Consider the following 17,298-nt stretch of genomic DNA (forward strand, 5'->3'; position numbering starts at 1 on the left):
GCTTTCCCCTGAAACCAGGGTATAGCAAAGCTTCGGGCTGAGATCTCAACTATAATCCATGTAGGATCTGTCCATGTGGCTTTGCCATACAGGCTTTACAATTCATGGCAAATTGTATCTGGCTTTGTTCTCTGATGAAGATTTTTTTATGTTGCAAGTGATAGAATGTATTGTTTGTACATCTGAGTAAACATATTCTGAAACCACAAGTTAAACCTGAGTAATATACTACAAGCTCCTTTATTCATATTTCCAGTCAATCGTGCAGTTGCAAGAATTTATTTTAAAAAAATTAGATGTGTGGGATTTTAATGGGTGGGATGGGAGAAGAACGTGGGTTTAAAAAGTGGATGATACACCTGGAAATATATTGAAGCCTGACTGTTTTCTACTCAACCAACTTCACATCTGTATCCCAATCTGAATATTTTATTTTGGAGAGAACAAATCTGGATACCATATCAGTTATTGAAAGTCACAGTGGAGCTGCCTTCTGCTTAGAGACATAGGAACATGCTGCTTGTTGGCCTTCTTTGACCCTGGGTGGCTTGTTGCCTTGCACATGTTGTTTGTGTATTCTTAGCTAAACCGATTGTGGAGATGAGAAGCTAACAAAATAATTGGATTGCAATTTCAGTCCTTTCTATTTCCTATAATTTTAAAAATCTGCTCCCCTACTAGGGAGAGTAACACGATGCTAATGTATCCTCTTCATTTGAGCCAGATTCGGATACCCTTATTCCTGTTAAGTAGTACCTTACTGAGAGAAGAGACACATTGAAAACAGAATCATCCCTGGAGTCAATTGCTGCTCAGCTCGAATAAGGTTATCAGAATCTGACCCTACAGTTAGAATCAAAATAATTGAATTTCATTGAAAAAAGCTACTGAGCTCTCCCTGGATTAATATTAGTATTAGACCTATTAGGGAAACTCAAATATTCTGTATGAAAGAATATCTGCGGCAAACTAACTTTCAGTCTTTAGGTGCCATGGTACCTAAGATCCACTAAATAAATATTTCTCAGAAGTCAAATATATGTAAGGATGATATGTATTGATTTTTACATACAGGAAGAAAATCCTAGCTGAATATAGTCATGTGATGAGTCCACAGGTTTGTTTACTTCCTCATAGGGTAACATTAATGATGGCTACAGTGATATTAACCAGTCAGACTGTGTATGTAAATAATTGATAGCAGTTGAGAATATTCCAAATATCTCTAATGCAAACATTTAGAATAATACATATTAAATAAGATTATGAAAAGTTGATTAACCTAAGGATTTATCTTCACTGTATTGTTAACTCAAGATATAACTCGAGTGTTGCCCCTAACCCACACTCCTGTTTGCATACACAAATGTCTAGTTTGAGTTAACTGGTCCTTTAAACTCAAGATAGCCAACACATTAGGAGTGAAGCTGGAGCTAGTAATGCAATGGGTATGCAGCAGTTTAAATTACAACTCATTAGGTGCTAATCCGATCACTGTGTGTTGCTGAGTGTTATTTGGCAGTGTGATTTTAAAATTCCTTAAAAGGGCCTGGCAGGTTTGATTAGGGGAATGACCTTAGAAGGAGCATTAGCAATCAAGGTACACTGGACCAGGGGCCATGTCTACTTCTCGGCTCCAAGAGCAGAGATATCATCTTGAGTTTTGTAGAGCAGCTTACCAACACATTTTGGAGAGTGTGTTCTGCCAGCTGCCATAATGATAAGCAGGACCTATGCAGCTCATTTGTGTTACTGTTGGACTACTGCTCTTAAATGCCCATTTGCCCAGGCTGATGGAGGAGGAGGATGGAAATAAGTAATTTCATCCCTTGCAGTTTGGTTTCTCAATTCCTATTAAACCAGTCTGCACGTCCCTCTGTTTTTTTGGTTTTTTTTTTGTTTTGCTTTGGAAGTACTGGAGTTGGGATACAGTTTCATCTGGTTTGCAACTGAGCTGCATGAGACAGTACATGTAGGAGGAGTAATTCCACGAATCCTGCTCATCACAAATCTTGCATATCCTCAAAAAGAAAAGGAGTACTTGTGGCACCTTAGAGACTAACCAATTTATTTGAGCTCATGCTCAAATAAATTGGTTAGTCTCTAAGGTGCCACAAGTACTCCTTTTCTTTTTGCGAATACAGACTAACACGGCTGTTACTCTGAAACCTTGCATATCCTTTTCCCTTGCCTTTTTAAGAATGCATAGAAATACTGACCTGTACAATATGGATGTTACCAGCTTAGGGACAGATGGGCTTTCTGAGAGTGCAAGCCAGGGCTTCATGTGCCCAGCACAGCGTAGCCCGTCTGCTCTGGATGATACTTTTTAGGACCTTTATTTAATTCCTTTGCCCATTAAATATGGGATTCTGGGATCACATCTTTGAAGAGTACAGTTGTAGCATTATTTCCTCATTTGTTTATTTGCAATCCTCCATTTTAATCAACATCAATTCCATCTTAGACTTAAAAGGGTAGATTCAGTGTTGGTGAAAAGTCACGTATTAGCTTCTCCTTTACCTGTCTGCTTTTACTCAAGATACTCTCTCAGCCTGCATATCAGACCCACATTCCTTGGCAAGTTAATCATATAGGCTGCCAAAAACCATGAGCTTTGTGTTAGAGTAACACAATCCTATAAAATATGTTTACATTTTCAGTACTGTACATGGTAAACTATCAGAAAGGTTGGCAAAACTTAATTTTGATTTGCAGCTTTGGTAGGAGTTAAATGACATTTTATGTATTCAAAGAAAGTACAGCTTGCACAGACAAATAAAATAATGGATGCTGAGCTTGGACATGGATTATCAGATTTTTGCCTAAAAATGACTTTTGATTCAATTTATTAAAAAAATACAACTTTTTTTCTTGTTACACAAAAAGTAGTGATTTACAGTGGGGTTTTCATATACTCATGATTAAAAATAATCAGACCAAAAATTAAAACAATAAAATCCTCTCAGCCAAATCCTTAGTTTATGTGAATTGATGTGGGTCCTTTGGCTTCAGTGGAGCTACACTGATTTACACCAGTTGAGAATCTAGCTTTCTGTTTTGAAACCTGAATGGCATCAGGCCCATAGTGCAAATAAGTACTTTTGGGTATTTCCCCAGATACACATAAAAAGCTGCATAAACACATGATTAACCATCCAAGCAAAACTACTGTTTTTAAAAAAATAAATCACAAAGGAATCATTTAAAGTAAAAAAGAAACCTATTTTTTGCATATCACAAAAATACCCAAGATGACACAAATCAGCAAAACTAAAAAGCTAAACATAAAAGCTAACTGTTTTTGACACTCTCTGGCTTGCTTATTTTATTATTAGTTATTTCATGCCCATATTTTACCATTCCACAGAGTGCTAGCCTCATTGTTGAGCTCATAACTGTTCTTATGCTTACGTGTTCGCTACATTATATATATGTTAACACCAAAGGGTTAGTAAACTTGTTCAAAGAGGGTTTGTTGTCCGGTGGTTAGAACAGCAGACATGGAGTCAGGAGTTCAGAGTTCTGTTCCTGGTGGGGTCACTTATTCACTCTGTGACCTAAGATGAGTCGCTTACCTGTGTCTCAGCTTCTCTGTAACATGAGGATGATAATAGTTGTTTATCCTCCAGGGGATGCTTATAAATTGCTTCGAGATCCATGGGGGAAAGGCTCTGTAAAAGTGCAAATTAAGACTAGTCTAGTCAGGCCTCTCTGGACCCAGAACTTGACCTGGATCTAATCTGTTTTGAAATTCACAAAAGTTTAGCTGACTCCCCACTTTCAGTGCTTGGCTGGGAGCAGATGTGCCAGAAGGTCGGTTGCTAGGACATTCTTGTCTGGTTTGAATGGAAGCAGGAAATCTCACAATATTGCCCATGCTCGTGTACAGCCAAGACTCTGGACCGAGCCCCTGAAGCTGTCTGACCCAACAGACTTCTGTGATTACAAAGCCCTCCCAAAGCCCGAAGAGGGGAACTTCTCCCTTTTTGGTTTCTGGTGCGGGGGGAGATGACCCCTCTTGACATCTGAATGTCAGGAGCAGCAAACATCCTCCCTTATTACTGCCTGGCATCCAGGAAGAGACTGGACTGAACAATTCCCAGCTGGCAGCTCAGGAATCGAGCTGCCCTTTGGACAGAGCAGCAAAATATCTTCTTCCTGGATGGGGGGGCATGGCGGTAGCCCTAAATCCTCCAGCCCCACCAGCTATCAATAAAGCAAGCTCTACTGTCACATCTATCACTGGCCTGCTGGGTGACATTGGTCAAGTTGCCTCAGTTTCCCCACCTTTCAAAGCGAGGATGATACTCACTGAGACGTTGTGCAGATGGATTGGTTAACATGTGTACAGTGCTTGGAAGATTAAAATTGTCCTGCTGAGTACTATTACTGTCACATATTTATTACATTAATAAACTTGGAGAGGGAAAAAGTGTTACAACACCATTGGCTGAATTCTCCTCCGAGAAAAGCCCATGAAATTCAGCTGAAGTCATTCGTGGGGGCTGATGAAATTGGCCCAACATCAACAGCCTTTATAGGGAACATTTATAGCCATCTCTGTGTAAGATGATTATTTGATTGAAGAGCATATACTAGGTTTTGTTCAGTATGGAGTCTGATAGCTGCTCTTCTCTTCCTGTAGCCATTCCTTTGAAATTATATGAACCATTTTTGTAGTAGGGATTTGCTATGTGTTTGTATTTATTATTCTATCATTAATCATGTTTATTACGGTAGTGCCTAAGTGCCAGCCAAGAATGGAGCCCCCCTGTCCTAGGCACTGAATAAACACACAGACAGTGCGTGAAGAACATGTAGCAGAATGGGAGCCAGATGTGTTTGGGGCCTCTGGATAGAACTGTAATACAAATGTCTGTAGCTTTAAAAAAACAAAACAAAAAACCAACCAACAACCTTACAAAATGACACTTGTGAGAATTGATCATAGTGACCATCCCTTTTGCCTGTCCAGTGGCAGGTGCCAGGGTGTTCTACCAACTGGAAGTTTCAGTTTGAAGAGTCCATCGTGAGCTTTTCATTTCAAAAGGAGAGTAAGATGTGCTCTCTCCATGGGGTGGTTAGGGCGGAAATCATATCTAAGGTTGCCAGGTGTCTGGTTTTCGACTGGAACGCCCGGTCGAAAAGGGACCGTGGCGGCTGTGGTCAGCACTGCTGACCGGGCCGCTAAAAGTCCAGTCAACAGTGCAGCGGGGCTAAGGGAGGCTCCCTGCCTGCACTGGCTCCACGTGGCTCCCAGAAGCAGTGAGCATGTCTGGCTCCAGAGTAACAGCCGTGTTAGTCTGTATTCGCAAAAAGAAAAGGAGTACTTGTGGCACCTTAGAGACTAACCAATTTATTTGAGCATGAGCTTTCGTGAGCTACAGCTCACTTCATCAGATGCATATTCATATATTGTTTCATATTCTCTGTGTATATATAAAGTCTGCTGCAGTTTCCACGGTATGCATCTGATGAAGTGAGCTGTAGCTCACGAAAGCTCATGCTCAAATAAATTGGTTAGTCTCTAAGGTGCCACAAGTCCTCCTTTTCTTCATGTCTGGCTCCTACGTATAGGGGTGGGGATGGGGCTCCACACGCTGCCCCTACCCTGTGTGCCAGCTCCGCAGCTCCCATTGGACAGGAACCACAGCCAATGGGAGCTGTGGCAGTGGTGCCTGTGAGCACAGGCAGCATGCAGAGCCCCTGGCCCCTCCACCTAGCAGCTGGAGCGGGGACATGCTGCCGCTTCTGGGAGCCTTCCGGAGCCAGGGAACCCTAATCATATTACTCACTGTAATGAAAGGCCGTGCAGCATGCATCCAAAACTGTTTGGGAAGGTATAGGGTGCATTTGACTATCTGACCTTCAGTCCGTACTCTTTGTGCATGTACATTTCTGACTTAAGAAGAAGTTGGGTACCATTTATAAATAGTGCCTTAGCAAAAAGAGAGTGGGAGGGCATATAAAGAGATGTCATATCTTCAGCAATAGTGAGAACTCTGTTGATACGTGCCCTGTCTGAGCACAGGGGTCTATAGTGGTGTCTTAATGCCACAAAAGGGCTTAATGAGTTCCACTTTAAAATCTTGTTGGTAATGAAATATTTTCTTAAATACAGTAGATGGTTATTAATAGCAATATATCAGTGCCCTTTTGCTATGTTGCTCCCAAGCAACTGTTGCTGTTATGGGGAGTGCTGATAAGTCACAGTAGGGAACATGTTCCCAGAGGAAATGTTGCTTGTAAAGGGCAGTTGCTCTTACAAGGTGTTGCTGAAAACAAGTATTTGCTTGTAGTGACTTCTTCCTTGTGTTCATATATGATGAGCTACATTCACACAAAAAGAACAGGAGTACTTGTGGCACCTTAGAGACTAACAAATTTATTTGAGCATAAGCTTTCGTGGGCTACAGCTCACTTCATCGGATGCATGAATACAGAGTTGCATGCATGGCACAAACCCGTCATCCACTGTGATGCCTTCCCAAACCCACACAACTGCAGTCAACTTACAACCCAGAGAACAGAATTATAACCATCTGAGATCGAAAAGGCCTGTTGCATTTTTCTTTTCCATCCCTTTGCCAGCACAGGATTATTCTCAATAACAACAGTATATAATTTTTTCTGATGCTTTGTCAAGTCTAGTCTGGTTTCTGTCACTTTCCCTTGGGAGTCTATTTTTCAGTCTAATAGATCTCGTTGTTAGCCTGAAATATCAGGAAAGACTTCTCTTTGTTAAATTAATCCCATTACTCTTAGGTATAACCCCTATTTTACTGGTGAGTGAAGTGATTCCTCCTAAGTAGAAAGCGACCGTGTGTAAAGTGCTTTAGAGTGCTTTGAGATTAAAGGCACAATATAAATGTAAAATATAATAATTATAATTAATAACAATTATTATTCTGAAAAAAATCATGGTCATCAGAAGGGTAAATCCTCTCATTAAACAAGTAAGTCTTTTAGTTCAGCCGTGGGATATTACTGCTCCTGTTTTTCTAGCAAACATGAAGAATGAATTCTTGCAAAGTATATGGTACATTGCATTGTCTTCAATAAAATATAAACCTCTGGAAATATATACCTCCGGGATTCTGGTGTCTTAACACTAGTCAGAATCTACCTCCGAGACAGCACACAATGTATCCTGCTATTCAAAGAACACTCTGTGTGAGGTAGAAGTGGAACCTTTTAATTGCTACTGAGGAAAAATAAAAGCTAAAATTGTTTTTAACAACACGGTAAGGGTAATGAATCTTGGAAGGTCTGTGAGTGTCTCTCATGTTTTCTTTGCTAAGTCTATATCCTGCATGAGGTTATTAGTGTATAGAAGAGCATTGTTTAAAGTAAAGATGTCTTGATCTTTTTAATGTAAAAAGTTACTTTGTTTAAAGGCTCTTTATACATGGAACAAAATGATGACGTAGTACAGGACCTTCAGTGCACAAGAGCTGGAAATCATTATGCATACAAGGAGTTATTACAGAAATAACTTTCCTTGTCAAATATAATAACAAAAAAGAGAGATCAAAAACGTATCAGAAAGTTAAATAACAGAAGATAGAGCTTTGGCACAGAAGTAATCAGTATCCCATCCTATTAATTGTTCAAGAACTCTAAAATCTTTAATGAGATTCTTACTGTAAGATTTCACTCATATGCAAATGTTAATTAAAATTCCTAATTACAAGACTGTTAGTGATTCTTTACTGAGGTTTTTGAATTTACCATACTAACTACAGTATATTAACTATATAAACACAATTGTAACCCATTTTCAGTTTTTAATATTGTATTCTTTTTTCCCCTTACAGATTCATTTTCAGGCAAACACTGACTATGGTGATGTCGGACAGACCGCAAGAAAACTAGGCATGATACTGTTCCAAATCATCCCCCCACCCCCCATTACCACCACTTTTGGAGAATTCAGCAAATGAACTTGCTTCTTATGGTCAGTGGAGAGATTTACGTTGCTCCAGCATATATTGACAATCAAATGTTCTCCTTTTTCCGCAGGTCTGATTATGACAACATCAAGAAAATTGGATCGAGAGCAGCAGGCAGAGCATTTTCTCGAGGTAAACTCTGATGGGGAATATATATATTAAAGGGGTACCTCCGTCTTCAAATCTTACCAATTTCAAATAATGAGTTTAAAGTTTGTTTCTGCTGTTACACCTGTTGTCTAACTTTCCATGTTAATTTTCAGGAAAACCATCCCCATCCCCCCCCCCCCCCCCCCCAAGACAATGCTATTCCCTCTCCTGTTGCTGTCTGAAAGAGCTGTGCAAAGAGGGGAACCTGACTATACAGGGGAAATAATTCAATTGACAATTCACAAAATGCTTTCAGACACATGAACAAACTGTAGAAATAGACAGATATTCTTTTTTTCTCTAATCTCTTTTGGTTATAGCAATTTTTTGTTATTTTGTAACAATAAGTTAAAATATTTCAGAGAAGCATGTGATATTTCAGTCATCTATGTCCCTCTAATGAATTTCTAATGCAGTTTGGAAGGACCTGATTCTGCAAAGACTTCTGCACATCGATAACTTTGCACCCTGTGATTAGTGCTATTGAAGTATATGGCAGCATTTCTCAAACTGGGGTCCGCGGAACACTGGGGGTCCCGAAGGGAACTCCCGGGGGTCTGCGGGCCCTGCTGATCAACTCTTCTCCCTCCCTCCCTCAACTCCTCCCCCTCCCTCTATCTCCCGGAGGCTACTGAAGCCAAACCAGGAGATTTTAGGCCGCTAAAAGTCCAGTGGTGCAGCAGGGCTAAGGCAGGCTCCCTGCCTACCTTGGCCCTGAGCTGCTCCCGGAAGCAGCTGGCACGTTCCTGCAGCCCCTGATGGGGTGAGGGGAGGACAGGTCTCCGCACGCTGCTCCTGCCCCAAGTGCCGACTCCGCAGCTCCCATTGGCCAGGAATTGGCCTCACCCCCTCCCACACCCCAACCCCTTGCCTCAGCCCAAAGCCCGCACTCCACACCCAAACTCTCTCTCAGAGCTTGCACCCCTTACCCACTCCTGCAGCCAAACTCCCACCCAGAGCCCGCACCCCCTCCTGCACCCAGCCTGGTGAAAGTGAGTGAGGGAGGGGGGATGGAGTGGGCAGGGAGCAAGAAGAGATGGGGCAAGGGTGGGGCTTTGGGGGAAGGGGTGGAGAAAGAGCAGGGCCTGGGGCTGAGCCGGGAGGTTGGGGGGGGCTCAGAAATATTTTAAATCAAAATAAGGGTCCTCAGGTTGCTAAAGTTTGAAAACCACTTGTATGTGGGATTGTTCCCAGTGTACAATTAAACATGTCTAAGTTTTTCAAGGATTGAGGCCTAAGATTGCATCTTGAATCTATATGCAAAACCCTATAATGTGAGTGGAAGTAAACTCTAGTTTTACTCACTTTGGCTAGATCATCAGGATGAATCATTTTTGAAATTTCAAATTTAAACCTATCAACTACAGTTTCCAAGTAAGAAATTACTCTTTGCAGTGGAAGGTTTATTTCAACTCTCTCTCCATAGTATGTGTCCTCTCATGTGAATAACTATCTGTAATATGCCTAACTCTCACAAAACCGTACCTGTGTATTGCGAGGTCCAGTACGTGATTTCTATCTCGTGGCTCTAAAAACCATGTGATAAAATGTTTCCATTCTTTTCCATATACCAGGCTTGATTCTGATCTCACTCTAATTTGCAGTGATGTAACTCCCCTGAATTTACTGAAATTACTCCTGATTCACATTGGTGCAAGTGGAAAACCAGGGCCACTGTGAAAGATCATTCAATAGACACAGCCATCCATATAATATGTTTTTAGAAACATAGCAGTGTGAGCTAAAGAATATCTGGACATATTAAGCACCCTTACAGGATCAGAATGAATTTTTGTTCCAATCACTATTCGGCAGAATAATGCAGTAACCTCTGGTTTCAGATATTCCTTCCCATGGTTAGTACTGCTTGAGGAAAATCCTGAGCATTTGGCTTAGTACAAAACAAAACGAGAGGAGGGTTAATTTCTTACCTAACCTGCTAATTTTTTCCCCTCTATATGTTTCTGTACAATCCCAAACATCCCAGGCTATAAATAAATGAGGAGGAATAAAGGGATTTTTTTTTCTCCTTTAAGAGATTTCTTCTGTTGGAAAGTTAGCTAAGTAATTCTTTATTCCGATAACTGGAGATTTTTCAGCTTTTACTGCTAGGGAAGATAGCCAGCTGAAGTGAATTTGGCATAGATTTTGAAGTATATATATTAATGAGAAACTTGGGTCTTAGACAAGGTGGGTGAGGTAATATCATTTATTGGACAAATTTGGTCTGGACTGTAAGTCTTCTCTGCGTCTGTGTTTTCTCAGGGGATCTGAATGAATCACACCAGATGCCAATTTTCCAAAGGATTCTCATCCCTTAAAAAGGGAAGCATTATACATCTTTAATGGTGGAAGCAGGGGGGATCTCTCTTGTATTATTTATAAAACTCAGGCTGTAGCCCGCTACGCTAGATGCTTTCCTCAGATTTTTGTACAGTTTGAAAGATATTGATTGGTCTACAAGTTTTTGAAAGGTGCATATGTAAAGGAATGAGATGAAGTGTTTAGGCTGATACAGGAGGTTTAGAATTGGGATTAATAGGATGGAACTGAGCACAGAAAAGTGTAGGCAATCTAGAAATGCGAACAGCAAGGTCTGGAATAGCCTCTTGAAGAGAGTGGAAGGAGCCCTGTTGCTTGAGACTTTTAAAACTAAACTGGGCAAAAACTTACTGCAGGGAATAGAATTGTGCATTGCAGCGAGATGAACTAGATGACCTATTTCAGAGGAACAGCCGTGTTAGTCTGTATTCGCAAAAAGAAAAGGAGTACTTGTGGCACCTTAGAGACTAACCAATTTATTTGAGCATGAGCTTTCGTGAGCTACAGCTCACTTCATCAGATGTATACCGTGGAAACTGCAGCAGACTTTATATACACACAGAGAATATGAAACAATACCTCCTCCCACCCCACTGTCCTGCTGGTAATAGCTTATCTAAAGTGATCAACAGGTGGGCCATTTCCAGCACAAATCCAGGTTTTCTCACCCTCTACCCCCCCACACAAATTCACTCTCCTGCTGGTGCTAGCCCATCCAAAGTGACAACTCTTTACATAATCAAGTCGGGCTATTTCCTGCATAGATCCAGGTTTTCTCACATCCCCCCCACCCCCATACACACACAAACTCACTCTCCTGCTGGTAATAGCTCATCTAAACTGACCACTCAGGAGGTCAGTGGGGTGGGAGGAGGTATTGTTTCATATTCTCTGTGTGTATATAAAGTCTGCTGCAGTTTCCACGGTATACATCTGATGAAGTGAGCTGTAGCTCACGAAAGCTCATGCTCAAATAAATTGGTTAGTCTCTAAGGTGCCACAAGTACTCCTTTTCTTTTTAGATGACCTAGTCAGTCTTTTCATTTGCTAATGAAAAGTTAACATTTGCCATCTTTACAGCATACTTAGAGGCAAGTTGAGCATGGCAAAAACAAATAGGCTGTTGATGGTTGAGAACTGAGCTGTTTAAGGTGGGCACGTTTTTATGACATACTTGAAACATTTTGTGAAATGTTTGACTCTCAATGTCTTTAATTAACCTCCTAGGGAGTCCTTAATTGCCAAGATTACCATGGTCTCCCAACAGTACAATTATTACCCTTCCGGTTTTGTTTCATACCCTCTTGCCAATAGAGTCTGTCTGGCATAAAAAAGAGTAAAACTGGCTCCCTCTGAAAGGATCTTATTAGAGCTTGACCCAGCAACCTCTGTTTCCGCTTGCATGGTGCATGTATGAGGCATTGATGGATCTTTCCTGGTTAGAACGCCTTTTAATTATTTTTTAAATAGTCATGCCCTTTTCTCAACTTGAATTTGATTGAGGCATTGTTCCCAGACAACAAAGTACCTACAGAGCAAATTCCATTGGTCTGTGTCCACCCCATTCACAATAGCAGTTAACAAAACAAGGCAAGATGAGATTGTGGGGGCTAATGGTTATAATACTTTGCAGTGTTAATAGCACATTTTCATTCATAGCTCTCCAAGCACTTCACACTGGTGCTTTACAGGCGGAGCAAACAGGGCACAAAGTGGTCAAGTAAATTGCCCAGGGTCACTGAGTAAATTAGTGGCAGACTCTGGTCTTCTGATTCCAATACCCATGCTTATTCCACGCTGCCACAGCTGCCCAATGTAAACCATCCTTCTGCTAATCTAGGTATTTATATGTCCCCTGATTCAAACCATAGTTGTGTGCCTCACAATATTTAATGAATTGATTACTTCACAATACGTTGTAGGATAGGGGACTGTTCTTCTTCGAGTAGTGTCCCTATGGGTGCTCCACTGTATGTGTTTGTGTGCCCCTACGCCTCTAATTGGAGATTTTTGGTAGCAGTGTCCCTTTGAGCCCGCGCATGTGCCCTCCCTCCTTCCTGGTCTGCCTCGAGATTATTTAGCACTGCAGGGGCGAACCCCCTTCCCCCCCACTGCGCGCTCACTTCCTTCTCTACCGCCTTTGGCCTCAGGCGGAATGAGCAGTTGTCCCTTCCTTATCTGTAAAAAGAAAAGGAGGACTTGTGGCACCTTAGAGACTAACAAATTTATTTGAGCATAAGCTTTTGTGAGCTACAGCTCACTTCATCGGATGCATTCAGTGGAAAATACAGTGGGGAGATTTTATATACGCAGAGAACATGAAACAATGGGTGTTACCGTACACATTGTAAGGAGAGGGATCACTTAAGATGAGCTATTACCAGCAGGAGGGAAAAAAAAACCTTTTGTAGTGATAATCAAGGTGGGCCATTTCCAGCAGTTGATAAGAACCTCTGAGGAAGGGGGAGGGGAGGAGATAAACATGGGGAAATAGTTTTACTTTGTGTAATGACCCATCCACTCCCAGTCTTTATTCAAGCCTAAGGTAATTGTATCCAGTTTGCAAATTAATTCCAATTCAGCAGTCTCTCATGGGAGTCTGTTTTTGAAGTTTTTTTGTTGAAGAATTGCCACTTTTAGGTCTGGAATCGAGTGACCAAAGAGATTGAAGCGTTCTCCGACTGGTTTTTGAACATTATAATTCTTGACGTCTGATTTGTGTCCATTTATTCTTTTACGTAGAGACTGTCCAGTTTGGCCAATGTACATGGCAGAGGGGCATTGCTGGCACATGATGGCATATATCACATTGGTAGATGTGCAGGTGAACGCGCCTCTGATATTGTGGCTGATGTGATTAGGCCCTATGATAGTGTCCCCTGACACAGGCTAACAGGACTGCTACCCTGAAACCTTTCCTTATCTGTGTCATTAGCATAAGTAGTGTTTGTTTTGTTACCTTTGTTCTCCTTAAAAGTAGTTAGGCTAGTGTTTTTTTGTTTTATTTTATTCCTTTGGGTTAAAAAAAAAAAAAGGAGAAGGAGAGAGAGAGAGAAAGGAAAAGAAGTTCAGTTTCCTGGGGGCAGTCGTGCCCCCCCTTCCCCTGGCATCTGTAGACTTATTTTTTATTTTCAGTTTAAAAAAAAAAAGAGTGAAGATGAGGTTCTTCTGCATTCTTCCCTGCTAGAGGATGACAACCCCTTGCCCAGGGGCTTGCCTGGCTCTCTCTGCTCCAAGCGGTGCCTCTCCTGCCAGGAGTCAGTCCCTGTAATGGCCAGACACTCACTGTGCCTGGGAGAGCCTGGCAGAGGTGCTTTACCTGCCGCAGGAGCTGGGAGCTGAAGTTAAAACTCCTCCCTATGGAGAAAACACTTCAGTCTGCAGGGGACTCCGGTGGGTGCTGACCCTGGAGCCTTGACTTCAAAAGGGGTCGAGTCGTGAAGAGGAGAAGAAGAAGAGAGAGAAGAAGAGAAGGGGTGGGGGGGAGGCTCATTAAAAGAGCTCCTCCAAGCAACTGGCCAGCCAGAGGGGTTCCCCAGTGCGGCCATCTCAGCACCGATCCCAACAGGTGCACTCCCAGTAGCTGGCCAGCCAGCGGGGCTCCCCAGAGCGGCTGTGACACCAACAAACTTTCTGTACTGTGCACAACAAAACTCTCATGTAGGGAGTGCTCTGCCCAACTATCGGTACTGACAACGTACCACAGACACTTCTCTGTGGTACCAGATGAACCCATGGTACTGCATGAGCTCTGGTACCCTGGAGACCTGATGGTTGGGGAAGAACCGCAATCCCCATTACTTGGTACCAGGACCCCGGTATCGAGCACATCCCGGCACCCAGAGTCGCTCTTGGCACCGGGCTGTATACTGCCAATACCCCAGTCAGCACCACCCTTACCCACTGAAGAATCTGACACTGACCAGGAGGAGATAATTTCCCTGGCCCTCATCGTGGCCCACCGTCACATTACAAGGGTCCTCCCCAATTCCATCAAGCCAACCTACAATCACGGTATGGGCCCCCTGAGGTAAGCCCACCGCCCATGCCCGCTTTCCTATCTCACCCCCCCAAGGTCATATTGTAATTCTTGGGCAACGTACACACACGTTGCGACCATCCCGAGTGTCTGTCAGGAAGAGTCCACCAGATGGTTTGCTACAGCCTGGCTGTCTAGAGCACCTGAGTCAGTGCAGAAGGAAGCTTTTTCAGAACAGGAAAAAGAACCTGAAGAGGAAGCTATCCCTCCAGCACACTTCTCCTCATCTGTCACAGATGAGGCTGTGCTGCCCACCCCTCATCACTAGGTGAAGATTTTAAGAACTTTCTGGATCTTACCAAGAGGGTGGCAGACGAGCTGCTGATTCCCCTACAGGAGGTGGCAGATACATATCACAAGTTGGTGGAAATTCTGCACACCACCTTCTCATCTAGAATTGTCCTCCCAATTAATGAGGTGATTCTAGATCCTACCAAAGTCATCTGGCAGACTCCAGCCTCCATCACACCATCCAGCAACTGTGTGTTTAAAAACAAACAAACAAACAAAAAAAACCCCTACATCTCTACCCAAAGAGGCAGACTTTGTTTTCAACATCCACAACCCAACTCCATCATAGTGGATGTGGTTAATGCCCAAAGCAAGCAGCATGGTGCCAAGTCAACTCCATACAATCAGGCTTGGCAAGATGGCCTATTCATCGACAACATTACTGTGTAGAGTCATTAATTACCAAACTGACATGGCCAAATACAATTTTATTAGTTATGGGAAACCCACTGTGTTTCTGGAACATTACTGGAAACACAAAAAGAACAGATTCAGACCATTCTTAGAGATGGTCAGTTAATAGCCAGACTGGTCCTAGAGACAGCACTGGATGTAACTGTTACAGTTGTCCTCTCAGTCTCCATGACAGTGGTACTGAGGCAAGTTGTGTTGTTTTTGTTTTTTGTGCTACACCTCTCTAGATTGCTCAAAGAGCTACAGACTTCCAGTTTGAAGGGCCAAACGCTTTGCGGAGAAGACAGATTTTCTCTCCACTTCCCGAAGGATTCTCGGACCATGTTACACTCCTTAGGAATTTAAGCTGTGGGACAGAAGAGAAGATATACCTCTCAACCACACCACAGATCACAATCTTCTCAATACCCACCATCTCAGTGCTGTTATGAGCCACAGTGTAAGAGGACCATGGCTCAAAAGTGGAAACAAGCTGCACCCCAGTCCGTGACCTCTCAAACTGCCTCTTATAAGCACTTTTGATGAGCTGGTCGAGGGCCTGAACAACGATACCTTACAGCATAAGCTGCCATCTATACACCTGTCACGCCACTCAGAAGTCACCTTGCCCTACTTCACAGCAGTTAGGACCAGCTTTATAGCAAGGAGATTGATTTCTAGCCCTGAACCTACAGGGTGCCTACTTCCATATCTCAATACAACCATCGTACAGCAGATTTCCTACTGCTTACTTTTGGGGCAGGATCATTTTCAGTACAGTCTGCTCCACACAGGGTATTCTCCAAGGTTCTCTTCATTGTCATGGCATACTAACCCCAGTACAGTGACTGGACTTTATCAGCACCAACCTTGATGCAGTACAACCGAGAGCATTCCTCTCGCTACCCACATTCACCACCCTGGGACACGTCTCCCTAATGCACTGGGGAGCTCACCTACACAACCACAAGGTTCAAGACAAATGGCCTTCCACAGAAATGACCTTCCATATCACTCTTTTGGGGCTAAGGGCTGTCGGGAGTGTCTGTGCACACTTTCTGCCTTTCATCAAAAACAACACGCAAAGGTTATGACGGACTTAATGTGACCTGTGTGTTTTGTATAAACCACCAAGGAGCTGCCAGATCTCCCTCCCTCTACAAGGCAGCACTCAAACTTTGGAATTGATGCTTCCATTACAATGTGCTCATCTCAGCTGTCTATCTACCAGGGATATAGAACGCCACAGCCGACAGTTGCAATTTTCTCACAACAGTGAGTGTGTACTGAATTCAGAGATGCTTCAAGATATATCCACCCTGTGGGGAGCCCGGCCTATGGATCTCTTCGCTACTTAATAGAACAAGAAAGGTCCTTGTTACTGCTCCAGGGCTGGCCTGGGGAAACATTCACTGGCAGTTGCCCTCATCTTCCCATGGGACAGGGCCCACTTAGAATCATAGAATCATAGAATATAAGGGTTGGAAGGGACCCCAGAAGGTCATCTAGTCCAACCCCCTGCTCAAAGCAGGACCAATTCCCAGTTAAATCATCCCAGCCAGGGCTTTGTCAAGCCTGACCTTAAAAACCTCTAAGAAAGGAGATTCTACCACCTCCCTAGGTAACGCATTCCAGTGTTTCACCACCCTCTTAGTGAAAAAGTTTTTCCTAATATCCAATCTAAACCTCCCCCACTGCAACTTGAGACCATTACTCCTCGTTCTGTCATCTGCTACCATTGAGAACAGTCTAGAGCCATCCTCTTTGGAACCCCCTTTCAGGTAGTTGAAAGCAGCTTTCAAATCCCCCCTCATTCTTCTCTTCTGCAGGCTAAACAATCCCAGCTCCCTCAGCCTCTCCTCATAACTCATGTGTTCCAGACCCCTAATCATTTTTGTTGCCCTTCGCTGGACTCTCTCCAATTTATCCACATCCTTCTTGAAGTGTGGGGCCCAAAACTGGACACAGTACTCCAGATGAGGCCTCACCAATGTCGAATAGAGGGGAACGATCACGTCCCTCGATCTGCTCGCTATGCCCCTACTTATACATCCCAAAATGCCATTGGCCTTCTTGGCAACAAGGGCACACTGCTGACTCATATCCAGCTTCTCGTCCACTGTCACCCCTAGGTCCTTTTCCGCAGAA

At 43.0% G+C, this 17,298-nt stretch overlaps 1 protein-coding gene across 11 annotated transcripts in view; it reads left to right on the forward strand.

Moving 5' to 3' along the window:
• Positions 1-17,298, forward strand: part of FAT3 (FAT atypical cadherin 3) — a 586,875-nt gene that overhangs the window by 368,818 nt on the left and 200,759 nt on the right. For all 11 annotated transcript variants that reach the window (XM_048842637.2, XM_075126639.1, XM_048842665.2 and 8 more), the window contains exon 4: positions 8,026-8,087. In XM_048842637.2, the coding sequence (XP_048698594.2) occupies positions 8,026-8,087 (62 nt within the window). The remainder of the gene's footprint in view (positions 1-8,025; positions 8,088-17,298) is intronic.

The sequence above is a fragment of the Caretta caretta genome, chromosome 1 (genome assembly GCF_965140235.1).
Source record: "Caretta caretta isolate rCarCar2 chromosome 1, rCarCar1.hap1, whole genome shotgun sequence".
Classification (NCBI taxonomy): Eukaryota; Metazoa; Chordata; order Testudines; family Cheloniidae; genus Caretta; species Caretta caretta.